The following is a 12,457-nucleotide window of genomic DNA, read 5'->3' on the forward strand; positions in this document are numbered from 1 at the left end:
TCTTGGTTTGTGAATCTCTATCCATTCTGATGTTCTGACTTTCTGCCCTTGTTCAGCTATGTGAGGTCTGCACTCGCCGTAGTTATCCAGTGCTCGTATAGGTTATACTTCAAAAGCTGATACTATTTTCTATTTTTCAATTGCAAGTGTATTTCCATCGAGACGTGAACGTGGTTTTTCAGAGCTCAACTCTTTGTCCGACCACTTGCTGTTACTGTCTCTCCATTGCCACATCTTGGTGCTACTCAGTGCGACATTTTAGCGACAGTTCGGTCCTGGTTCTTTCTCTGTCTGATATGTCTTAATCATAGTCACTGCCCAGTGACGTCCTTTCAGCTCGAGTGATCATACACAAACTCATTTATGAGTAGCACAGGATGCTTAGTAGCATGTTGACTGGTTGAACGGCGCTGAACGGATGACACTTCAGGTAGCCAATTCATAGCATCCGGAATAGGAGATTCAGTGTTCACGCCGGCCTTGGTTATTGTTCTTTTGCCGTCATCCAAACACCAGACACCCAGCCGTTTAATATGGCGCCATTGTTAGCTTTAGAGTAGGCGTGTGAGTCGCGTCGCGGCAAACGCGTACACGACATGAACGCTAGGCCTGATTCGTCACGGACAGTCGGAGTAATATCAGTCCGACTTAAAGAGACATGTGACTTTTCGTGTGGTTCAAGCTTTGGAATGCTGAGATTCTGTCAACAGAACAGATTACCGACAGTTATTCTGTGAAGAATTGCTCCGAGGTCAATTCCAGCGCAGGGGACTTACGGAATCAATTATTTCATAGCCGTAATACACGAGACTTCTATTGCACACCACACAATGCCTCTTGCTCAAGCATGTATTCACTTCCATGGGCTACTGTAGGGTAAGAAAAGGAACATGTTCTGGAATTAAAGTAATCTAAAGGTACGCACTTCTAACCAATCTGCCAATCAATCGTCGTCGCCTCCCTTAGAGAGCAGCGTTGGGGTCTACGCGGACAAAACAGGACCCAACTCCAGGAACTTTACCCCAAGTCTCGTGAGCTTCCCTAACGTTCTCCAAGTCCCACGTCTTTTTAACTGGCACCTGGAATTTGCCAGCAACAAGCATAGACATGACCGAATGCAGATCCTCCATGTATGTCGAGCGGTCACGGTCAATATAGTAGAATGAAGTGCTTCTTCTGGTGACGAGACAGCCATTTTTGGCCAATAGCTTAACTTGCGATGAGAACTGCGACCGTGGTTTGGCGTCGTCGCCCTGGATAATGTTCATGTTGCCGCCAAACCCGACGAGTCGGCTGGGCTCATTCCTAATGAGAATGTCCCAGGAATCATTGTAATGCTCAAAGCCTATCGGGTCGTAGACAACGTGTGCACCACCGCGCTGCTTCATTTCGTCCTTCCAGTTCTTATCTGCATACGTAAATGGTGTCACTCCAAGCTCTCGCAGCGACGCGTGGTTGCGCTCTGACGCTGTGCCATAAACTTCAGCGCCCTCAAGTAAGCACAGGGTCATGGTGGCATAACCGACAGCCCCGCTGATGGAGTGGATGAAGACGCGCTGACCCTTCCTGACCAGATCAGTGGCGCGATGGACCAGACAGTAAGCGGTGTTCCAGTCGAGAATGACACCGAGGGCTTGACGCATCTCAACATGTTCAGGAATAGAGATCAAGTACTTTTCAGCGACATTGATCTTTTGGGCTTCGGCATCGTACATGGTGAGTGCCCCAACGAGTTGGCCGGGGTAGAATTTGGTGGATTTGGGGCCATTGGCGCTGACACGACCAACAAAGCAGTAGCCGGGTGTCAGTGGTGCATCTCTTTGCATGGGGTATGTGCCAATCCGCATCTGGATATCGGCACCGGAAAAGCCAGAGTAAATGACATCGCATTGGACTTCGTACTTGGCGGGAGGAGATATTTGAGCTGTGATAACACTGACGTTGGAAGGGCCACCAAAGGCAGAGTAGACAACTTTGCGGATTGTATGTGTGGTCATCTTGGGTGAGTGTATGGTGTGTGTGAGTGTGTGAGTGTGAGGGTATTGGAGTAGGAATAGATGTCTAAGCGTATGTATTTATGAGCTGTTATTCTCAAGATGATTCTCAATTCATCGAGGTCTTGGCCTCATTTATTTATATCGAATGTGTTTCCAGTTGAATGATCTCTTTGCCTCTTGTGTTGCTCATCCTCATCGCCAACTTGAATGCTCGTTCTTCTCTCGTCTCCAGTTGAGCCAATCAACATGCCAGTGATCTGCTCCACCGTCTCGCCCTTCGCTCATCACCGCGCGAGGAAGAGCGTGACGAGCCCCATAAATGCGCCAAAAACGAGTGGTCTACTGTTCTCAGTGCTGACTATGCAGAGTATGGACACCTGACTCAAATTAGCTGTCTCTGTTAGATTCTCTGACTCGTAAACTGTTAGCAACATCTTTCACCTTTTCGTTCCAAATTGAATATGGTCATTAATTCTCAAAATAGTGAATTGGGCTTGGAAGAGTTATTGAAAAAGATGAAACGAGTTTTATAAATAAACGAGCTATAAGAACACTCGTCGTGCACAAAATACCGAGAGTGACAGACAACAAGCAATAATCCAAAGTGACAATCATATCAATATCAGCCCGAGAAGCCGTGTCTCAAAGAGTCAGCGGCACTTCCCAAACGCGAACACCATCAAAATCAAGACTGGTCATTCTCAGTACACCTTTCGAACGATCCTCCCATACCAGCATGCCATGACCTCTTTTACTTGTGACCTTGCCTTTGTCATCTCTCCATTCACGCGCTTCTGGTCCGTCATCTGTACCACCCCTGGGAAACCTCCATTTGACCTCTTGTTGGATATCATAAAGTTCAATGCTTCCATCACCGTAGGTACAAATTGCCAGTTTGTTCCCATTGTCGACGAACTGCACTTTTGTCACCCCCAGAAACCGCGGCATCATTTTGCGATGTTCCTCGTCTCTTGTGCAGGCATCTGTTGATAGAACTCTTTTCTGCAGCAGTCTTTTCTCCACCACGTCGAGTAAAAGAAGCTCGCCCAATCTCTCTCCACCTACGGCAAGCAACTGGCTGTTTGGGTGCCAGCTGACAGTTCGTCTCCAACCGTTGCTTTGTTGTCCTTCATACATCCAGTGAACTCCACCCGAGGGCAAAGAAAAGACTCTCACGTTGCCTTTCCCGTCCGTTACCACGAAATAGTTCATATCGGGAGAAAAGTTGCCTGTCCAGTTCTGAGTTTCAGTCTCGAAACAGTGCTTTTGGTCGCCTGTGACAGCATCCCATATACGAATAGAGCAGTCCCATGAGATAGAAGCGAATAATGTCTCATCAGGGCTCCAACCCATCCACATGATTGCGTCGGTATGACCTTTAAGAGTGAATCTCTCGTCAAGAGTGTTGGTGGACACAATCCGAATATGCCACGGGACATCCCCGTTTGCTTGAGGTGACTTTCCGGGCAGGTACACCATCCATCTGCCAGAAGGGCTGAAAGTCCTAGACTGGAAGTGCTTTTGTAGCCGACCATCAAGAGTGACATGACCTGCCGCCGTGTTCCTGGCGATGACACGATTTATAACGGGTTGGAACCCGGTCTTCAGTTCTTGGATCTCGCCTTGATCCAGGCTGATTCCAATCTTGGTTAGACCTTCAGCGGCAGCTGTTGCGGCAGCGTGAACAGCATCCCCATATGGGTCATCTGTGTGGGGGCGTTTTGTGCATTCTTGTTCTATGTTCCAGAAAATGATTATTGGTGGAGATGCCAGCCCGTTGTCGGAACGCTCTTGGGTTTCACCTGATACCAGTAAGTTGGCATCGTCCGGTCTGAAAGCGATGGCATTGACCTGCGAGGTATGTCCCTTGAGGACTACAATAGTCTCCCAGGTGTCGGTGTCAACGATGTGAATGTCGTGCTTAATCCCTAGAGCTAGTCTCTTCCCATCACTACTTACACAAGCAAGATGCGCTGTTCCGTTAAAGGTAAGCTTTTTAACTTCATTTCCCCACTGCAAGTGGCCATTATCAGCGTATGGGTAAGGCTGATCATTGGAGGTGGCGAAATCTTGTACAATAGAATAGCGCCAGTCTGCGTCAAATTCGTTGCTGCTGTACGACGGCATTTTGATTCGGAATGCAATATGTGTATTTGTGATTGTGATTTGTCTTTATGAAACTCAACATTGTTGAAAGACAAAACTGACATCATTTTATATCACTCCGCGCAGTTGCTGCCTGGCGTCACATGATTTCAATTTGTATTCCAATTATGAATTTCCAAGATGAAGAGCAAGTGTTTTGAAGACGAAAATAGATCAATATGTGTTATGTCTGCTGGGTGTCATTAATCACAGCTCTTGTTCTTCCCCTTCGCCAAACCAAGACATACTATTGTCTAGCTATGAACAGAAGGCAATAATAGAAACAAGAAATCAGAAGCACCAAGGCATGATCCAAAAGTATCCAGGCGCTTTGAGTCAGGCCAAAGAGGCAAAAAAGAGGTTCTGGCAAAAAAGAGGTTCTGGCAAAACATACAACAGCGGGGATTCGCTGGTCGTCACCGACCCAACTACTAATCCGCCCCTTACCAGCTTGACTATGGGAGAGCGGACGGGATCCCGTATTTTCTGGTAGGTATGGTCGTATGTGCTGAAAACAACGGGAAAGACGGTATATATTGGTCAGTTGAGCTGGTGGTTACAATAAGCGACAGCCATGACCAACAGAGAGTAGCGGATACGACTTTATCTCGAACTCTCCCCGATGTTGGACCATCAAGATAAGATGAGGGGTTAAAAGCTCAATTTCTACACGCTAGGCTTTGAATGGAATTCTTGCTGCCGTCTTCTCTCTAATGACTCGTTGTAGGATGGAAGTCTACAATGCGTTGCGCCTGTTGATTGAGACACGTGTACTGAACTCATGAATTTTAGCTCTCGGAACAATCTATACTTCACTATCGCATATCACCAATACTTTATAGAAAAGGTCTCATTTAGTATTGGTGATTAAAGTTCGTGGTTCAGCTTCTTGTTTGGATTGGTTGACGGATAGTTTCATGGTGGAACCACGTGCGGTTTAGAGTCGCTGTAATACGACCGACTGCCAACTAACGTTAAGGCATGGAACTTCTCCGCATGATCATGTCGGCACTTGACTGTAATTTTCGTATCTCTTATACCCGAGAATGCATCTTGACTTTTCTCTACTTTGCGTCCTTGTCGCTTGTACCTCTCTGTCGTCGGACTGCAACAAACAATGAATCTCACCGGCTACTTATGTAGCCCAACAGATAAAGATGATATCGAATATCGGCCGCTTCGTCAAGCAAATACAGACAACGCGCAGTCATACACCGTTTGCACTATCGGTATCAAAGAATCCCGGGCCTGGCGATTCTGTACAAAATGGGTCAAACCATGGGCTGTGGTTAGTCTCGGAGCAATTCTAATCTTGTTAGTACTTAGCTGCTGGGATATCGAGTCAAATGCTAACCCCCTCGCAGCGGCACTTTCATCCTGTTTGTCTTCGTCATCGAGCGATACGCCATCTACAACTTTGAGGCTTCAGGCTTGGCCTTGGCAGATCCCGTCGAGAATTATGGTGACGCAACAGAGAGTGCGAAGCGATGGGTCGAGGATCTGTCACCCCAGGTTTCACCTGTCATGGTGCATTCTCACAACGACTACCTGAGACCCAGACCTCTGTTCTCGGCTTTATCTGTTGGCTGTGCTAGCATAGAGGCAGACATCTGGTTGAGCAGCAACGGCAGAGATCTATTGGTCGGTCATAACTGGTGGAATCGCAGAGCGGAGATAACACTCGAGTCACTATACACCAAGCCTTTGCTACAGATTTTGGATGCGATCAACTCCAAACCCCACGCCAACAACCTGATGGAAACAAACAGTCCTGCCGGTGTCTTTGCAACAGACCCAAACAAGACGCTGGTCCTATTCATCGATGTCAAAGACGACCCTGTAAAAACATGGCCAGTCTTGTTGAAGCACCTGGAACCTCTACGAGCAAAGGGCTATCTGTCGTTTCACGAAAAGCTCCCTTCAACACCCACGAACCAAACATTCAATTCCAGACCAATAACTGTCGTGGGTACGGGTAGTATTGTCAGCCAACGAGCCGTCAACATCGGTACAGACTTGTCCAAATGGGAGAAATACCATGATGTATTTCTCGATGCATCCCTGGATCTACTTTCTCAATATGGGTTTTGCCGGACGGTCGACAACTTGTGTCCCGAGGTGCGAGAAAACGAGTTCTACACAGCTTCCGTGTCTATATGGAGAGCCCTTGGGATCGTCATGCCATACTTGAGCCAGGGGCAAAGGGCCAAGCTCAGAAAACATGTTCAACTTGCGAAAGATCTCAATTTGAAGTCAAGGTACTGGGAGTTGCCAGCATGGCCAACGTCACAGAGGAACTATGCCTGGAGGATACTTATGGAAGACGGCGTGGACCTGCTGAATGCAGATGACATAGTCGGCGCGACTACAAAACACTGGCATTCCGACTACACAATAGAAAGTGCGTGGCTACTTGCCATAGTGTCTTGCCTCTGTAGCTTTGTCTTCACGGTATTCTGGTTTGGAAAGAGGATGATGGGAGGAATTATGCCTGTTTAGAACCATGACATTCTAATACATACCCTTTCAAAGTTCATTGACACTTCAATCACAAGTCTTCAATCGTCTTGGCACAATACTATGACCAAAGAAATGTAGGCATGCCTAGCGGGTCGTCTAAAGACACCGACGGTCTTTTTGGTCGACATTGTATTCTTTGTGTCATACAGTATCACTGTGATCTACCGAGCGATCGCCGTTAGGATATTCTTGATAGCTGTCTCCCGGCGATCGCGCTTGACGAAATGGAGACAGTGTTTTTTCCCATGTGGCTGGTGGAAGGTTTCGCCATTGTCAGAGGACACTGGAGAAGGGTTTCCCATACAAGACGGTGAAGCATCGGATAGCGGTGATAGTGTCACATGGCGTCGCACTGATGTCTGGCGTTGATGCTAATCAAACAGCTAACGGTACTTGAGAAGAAGCTATTCGTGCTGCGACAGCTATTATCAATCTGAACTCCACCAAGAATCAGCCTAAAAGCTGCGGTGTACGCGTCTCGGCGGGCTGCCGAACTAACCGCACTAACACTTGGCACTTGGCCAAGAGAGAGTCAACACCAACAAGTAAGCGCTGTGTTTGTTGTAGCGGCTTCATGCAGAACGATTTGCAGCCTGTGAGGGCTGGGTCATTCAGTCATTCGATATGAGGGCATCTGAGTGATTGTGAGTTGTAACATTTGCAAGCCTCGATGAAGGGTCTGTTCCAAAAATAACAGGGACCCCTGCATACTTGCCACAGGCAGTGGCAGGTCAAAACGCCAAGACAGTAGTAACCACCAAGCAAAGGGCCAAGTGTTGCTCAAAGCTTCGCAAGCAAATACGTGGCATCACTCAGTAACATGAGGCTGTGCGGATGGTAACCCACCCTAAACAACGTTGGCGTCTCCGATTGGACTCATGTCGTATGTCATTGGAGACATCAATTGTGGCTGCGACGGGCGACTTGGCTCTCACCGCGGCAATTGTGCATACATAAATTGGCCAAAGCCCAAGTCATCATCCGTGGCCCTGTACCTCTATCTCTGAACACTTCCAACAAACACACACACAATGACTCGCTACGGCCACAACACCGAATTCCAGCAGCAGGCTCCCTTCCCTCAGGGCGGCGATGAACGCCGTAATGAGCAGGGTGGCTACCAGCAAGGAGGATATCAGCAAAACCACCAGCAGTATGGCCAACAGCAAGGTGGCTATCAACAAGGTGGCCCCCCACCAGGATACCAGCAAGGCCAAGGAGAGGCACAGTCCTATTACTCCGAGTCCCAGCAGAGCCAGCAACACCAATACCCGCCATCTGGTTCTGGACCTGGCCAATATCAGCAGGGTCCTCCTTACGGCTCAGGCCCTCGTGACCAGTTCAACGAAGGTGATGGCCAAGATGGCGAGCGTGGCTTCCTGGGAGCTGCAGCCGGTGGTGCAGCCGGTGCTTTCGGTGGTCACAAGATTGGTGGAGTTACCGGACACAGCAAGTCAAGCACCATCATCGGTGCTCTTGCAGGAGCCATCAGTGGCCATAAGCTACAGGATGCCGCCGAAGACTGGAAGGATGGTAGGGACGAGAAGAAGGAGGAAGAAAAGAGGAGGGAAGAGGAAGAGAAGAGGAGAAAGGAGGAAAAGAAGCGAAGGGAGGAGGAGGACAAGCACAGACGAGATGACGACCGTTACAGTTCTCATCACCGTCGTCGAAGCTCCTCCCGTCGCCGAAGCCGAAGCCGCAGCCGCAGCTCTTCTCGTGGCTCCAACCGACGCCGCGACGGGCACTACGCCGGCAACTTCACCGCCTCGTCTCGGGATATCAGACTCGATACCCATGGTGAATATGTCCTGCACGCTTCCTGCAAGCGTGAGAATGGCGACTACCAGCACACATCCATCTCCCTCAACAAGCTACTGGAGAACGACCGAGGAAGCTTCCGTTGGTCAGCTGGAGGCCATCACGGTGGCTCTTCTCAGGTTACAGTCCAGCAAGGAGACACTCTCCGAGGCATTGCTGCCCGATTCAACACTTCATTCGATGAGATTGCCCGACACAACAACATCACCAACCCTGACCTGATCTACCCAGGACAGACCCTCTCGATCCCTGGCGGTGGCAGCCAAGGTGGTGGTGGATTCGGAAACTCGGCGCGACATGTGCGTCTTGTTGATGGAGGTCAGAGGCTAGAGGGTGAGCTGTCTCGCGATGGTGATTGGGTTCTGAGCTCTATCGTCCTTGACGAGCGCATCAGAAATTATAACGGTACACTGGAGCTGGTCTAGATATATGCGACATAGTAACAGCGAGTTTGCTGCATAATATATTTTTGTTCAAGGTTATTCAAGTTTGTTCATTCATTGTCGCCTTTCTCTTTCGTCTTAATCTATGTTGGAGTTAGTAGTGAGGAAGTGTCAATGGTGCGGAGAAGCGGTTCAATAAGGTCTTGATGCGGTTAACGGCCGAGACCTGAACATGGGCTGCACGTAGATTTTAATAAATGGTTCAAGTCTAAAATTTAGGTGATCTGATGTCTATCCTACCTAGTGTTTGGAAGAAAGACTGCTTAGATGCAATCAATGGCATCAGATGTCACACAATCAAGCACTTTTCTTTGGGATGATACAGGGTAGTCGGCGATTCCGAAGAACCCCGCTGATAAGCAGAAGATCACGAGGTGATAACGTCTCTATGACGTGACACGAGGAAGAGAGAGAGACATGGACAAGGGATCAAATATTGGACAATCTGGTGAAATAGCTCACTCATGAACCTGACAAGTTCAGAACGGCATAAACAAGTCCAGTTTGTCGAGGCATTAGAGTTTAATCAGTAATCTACAGAATAAAGCTTTAAGAATAAAAATAAAAATAAAAGTAAAAATAAAAATAGGGTCGCCGAGGCTGCCGTGGTGTGACATTCCATCGACAGTACGTACCTGGTCTGCAATCTCGTATCCCGGCCTTTGAATGCAAGCCTTGTGCAATGACAAACTCTTCCTGATGGTCTGATTGGCCTGGTCCCACATCTGATCCTTGTGCTTCGCCTCTTTGCTGTAGCTTTGAGCTTATCCTCCAATTTCCTGCCTTTCCAGGTTCCGAGGGTTTTTCTCCATATCAAACCTGCACCAGACAAAGCAGCCCATTCTCGACTTTGTCAAGCTTAACGCTCATCAGTCGGTCGCTCTCAAGGTTGATAAAATTGTCCATCACTCTCGTTTCATTGCTCCGGACTTGACTACAGCTTGAGTCGGTTGTCTTCTATCGCGTCAGCCGAAAGCATCCATCCATTCCATCGCGTTCACTTCTGACTGGCCCACCCCTGTTTCCATCCCTCGTTCACTGGGTCGTCAACAATGCTCGCCTGTTAACTCTGTCGCTGTCGCATCTCATCAAACATCTTGAGCATAAGCTCACAGTAGAAGCGATACTGTCTGTCTTCAAAGTAAACCTTCTCTTGAGCTGTAGCCAATTCAATCCATCCCGGCATCCGCAGCCATGAAGCTATTCACGGCATCCCTCATCTTCTTCTCATGGCTCGCCCAGCTTTCGTCCTTCGCTACAGCCGACAGGATCCTCGAGTCCAAGTCCCTCAACAGTTGTCAACAGGGCTCTTTGTTGACTGCTAGTCTTTTCCATGTTGTAGTCACGCCAAACAACTCGATTGCCACCATCAACGTCAACGCTGTTGCCTCGGTCCAGGGCAAAGTTCTCTTCGATGTCGCCCTCAATGTCTATGGATACCAGTTCATCCGTCAGGTCGTCGACCCTTGCTCTGGTAGCCTTGAGCTTCCCAGTCTTTGCCCCATGACCCCGGGTGATATCGACATCAAGTTCAACGTCCCGCTTGGCGATGCATTAGACCAAGTCCCCAACATCGCATACGGCATCCCGGACTTGGATGCTACTGTGCGTGCATATGTCAACATGACATCCACTGGAGAGAGCGTCGCATGTGTCGAGGCAGACTTTTCCACTGGCAAGTCTGTTGAGCACCTGTCAGTCAAATGGGTTACCGCCATTATCATCGGAATAGGACTTGTTTCCTCAGCTCTGATCTCGCTGGCAGGCTACGGCAATGCATCCTCTCATCTTGCTGCCAATACCCTGGCTCTATTCACATACTTCCAAGCCCAAGCCATTATTGGTCTTACAGGAATTACCATGCCTCCCATTGTTGATGCATGGACACAGAACTTCCAATGGTCCATGGGCATCATCCGCCTTCATTGGATGCAAGAAGTCTTCACCTGGTATCAACGCGCTACAGGCGGCACACCCGCTCGCATCTTTGATCATCTTGCCACTTCTTCGGTACAAGTTGCCAAGCGATCTATCGAGTATATCCCTGGTGCTACAGCTCTGGTCCGTCGTGGCTTTGCCATGTCCAAACGGTCCAACATTGAGCTGGAGAATGGCTCATTCCTGGTCTATGGCATTCAGCGTGTGGCCTTCCGTTCCCGAATCGAGTCAACAAATCTTTTCCTCACTGCGCTCACCTTTTTCATCATCTTCATCATCTTTGCTTGCCTCCTCGTCCTCATCGCCAAGGTCATTCTCGATCTGTGCGCAAAACAAGCATGGATCAAGCAAGAACGCTTCCTCGAATTCCGAACAGAGTGGCGCACACTCCTCAAAGGCATCCTTCTTCGGCTTACCCTCATGGGCTTTGCTCCCATCGCTATTCTTTCTCTCTGGGAATTCACTCAAGTTGACTCGGCTGCCTTGGTAGTCCTGGCTGTCTTCTTCTTCCTTGCCGTCACAATCACCCTCGCATTGGCAGCATTCAAGATTGTCTCCTTTGCCAGACACAGCAACCCAGTCGTCACTCTGTACTCAGACTCGCGCATTTTGAACAAGTGGGGTTTCTTGTATATCCCATACCGAGCAACTGGCTACTACTTTGTCGTGCCCCAGCTTGCCTATATCCTTGTCAAGAGCATGTTTATCGCCCTGAGCCAAAAGAACGGCGCAGTTCAAGCGGTTGCCCTCATCATCATCGAGGTGGCTGCTTTGATCGCCACAAGTGTCATGCGTCCCTTCATGGACAAGAGCGTGAACTCGTTTAACATTGCCATCTTCGTGCTCAACTTCCTCAACGCCATCTGCCTCTTCATTTTTACCAACGTTTTGGGTATGCCCAGAATGGGCCCTTCGGTCACCGGGCTTGTCCTCTTTGTCGTCAATGCCGCATTCTCTCTTATCCTCCTCCTTATGATCATCATATCGAGTGCGTTGGTGTTTTGGCGAAAGAATCCAGATGCGCGATACCAGTTCATGGCTGATGATCGAGCATCCTTCATGAAGTCCAAGTCTTCCACCCAGCTTGACACAATGACGCAGCTCGAGGCTCTGGCTGCCACCGCCCGTGGTGACCCAACTGGTCATTCTCGCCCTGTTTCCAAGTCATCATCGGAACTGGCAGCTCAGATCTACCCCCCAGGCCTACCACAGCAAACTGTGAGCTCTTCTGTTTCGTCAAGAAGCCCCAGCAAAGATTCACAAGTCGACATCAGGACAGCGGAACGCTGAGAATAAGCTAGTGAATGTTGGATAGATAAGCTATATGAGAAAATTCTATTTCATGTTATATACTTTATTAGTTGTTCTTGCTGAACGGCGAGTGGGAGGCAACACGTTGTCAGCATCTAGCAAGAGGAGAAAAGCTCCTGTTGAATGATTTATGATAATTTAATTCTTCCTTTATTTCGCGACATATACGACCAAACAATGCTTACATCAGGTTTCCTTAACTGAGACTACTTAAAGTGGCTAAATAGAGCAAGTGAGGTCCTTTTTCAGTTTCTGACTGGGATAATATGCTTTGTTATTGTGTGA

The 12,457-nt window shown here is 48.6% G+C and overlaps 5 protein-coding genes and 1 non-coding gene across 6 annotated transcripts; 3 read left to right on the forward strand and 3 right to left on the reverse strand.

The window, feature by feature from the left end:
- Nucleotides 1-962: 962 nt before the first annotated feature.
- On the reverse strand, nt 963-1,997 carry FGSG_03557 (uncharacterized protein; the record flags this gene model as incomplete). Its single annotated transcript, XM_011323849.1, has 1 exon — nt 963-1,997. One exon carries the CDS (start codon nt 1,995-1,997, stop codon nt 963-965), a length of 1,035 nt encoding a protein of 344 aa, XP_011322151.1.
- A 642-nt stretch (nt 1,998-2,639) lies between these two features.
- On the reverse strand, nt 2,640-4,124 carry FGSG_03556 (uncharacterized protein; the record flags this gene model as incomplete). The annotated part of the gene is made up of 2 exons (XM_011323850.1): nt 2,640-3,917; nt 3,957-4,124. 2 exons carry the CDS (start codon nt 4,122-4,124, stop codon nt 2,640-2,642), a joined length of 1,446 nt encoding a protein of 481 aa, XP_011322152.1.
- Nucleotides 4,125-4,529: 405 nt separating this feature from the next.
- On the reverse strand, nt 4,530-4,645 carry FGSG_20023. The gene has a single exon (XR_893018.1). It is a non-coding gene; the product is annotated as a 5S ribosomal RNA (ribosomal RNA).
- Nucleotides 4,646-5,299: 654 nt separating this feature from the next.
- Nucleotides 5,300-6,682, forward strand: FGSG_03555 (uncharacterized protein; the record flags this gene model as incomplete). The annotated part of the gene is made up of 3 exons (XM_011323851.1): nt 5,300-5,430; nt 5,507-6,543; nt 6,675-6,682. 3 exons carry the CDS (start codon nt 5,300-5,302, stop codon nt 6,680-6,682), a joined length of 1,176 nt encoding a protein of 391 aa, XP_011322153.1.
- Nucleotides 6,683-7,655: 973 nt separating this feature from the next.
- On the forward strand, nt 7,656-8,967 carry FGSG_03554 (uncharacterized protein). Its single transcript, XM_011323852.1, has one exon. The coding sequence runs from the start codon at nt 7,694-7,696 to the stop codon at nt 8,903-8,905; it is 1,212 nt and encodes a 403-aa protein (XP_011322154.1). The 5' UTR covers nt 7,656-7,693; the 3' UTR covers nt 8,906-8,967.
- A 1,150-nt stretch (nt 8,968-10,117) lies between these two features.
- On the forward strand, nt 10,118-12,304 carry FGSG_03553 (uncharacterized protein; the record flags this gene model as incomplete). Its single annotated transcript, XM_011323853.1, has 1 exon — nt 10,118-12,304. One exon carries the CDS (start codon nt 10,118-10,120, stop codon nt 12,149-12,151), a length of 2,034 nt encoding a protein of 677 aa, XP_011322155.1. The 3' UTR covers nt 12,152-12,304.
- Nucleotides 12,305-12,457: the final 153 nt, after the last annotated feature.

This window comes from Fusarium graminearum, chromosome 2 (assembly GCF_000240135.3).
Source record: "Fusarium graminearum PH-1 chromosome 2, whole genome shotgun sequence".
Lineage (NCBI taxonomy): Eukaryota > Fungi > Ascomycota > Sordariomycetes > Hypocreales > Nectriaceae > Fusarium > Fusarium graminearum.

Bases quoted from the DNA above. Each gene is read 5' to 3' on its own strand.
- FGSG_03554 (XM_011323852.1), top strand. From the start codon at position 7,694: ATGACTCGCTACGGCCACAACACCGAATTCCAGCAGCAGGCTCCCTTC.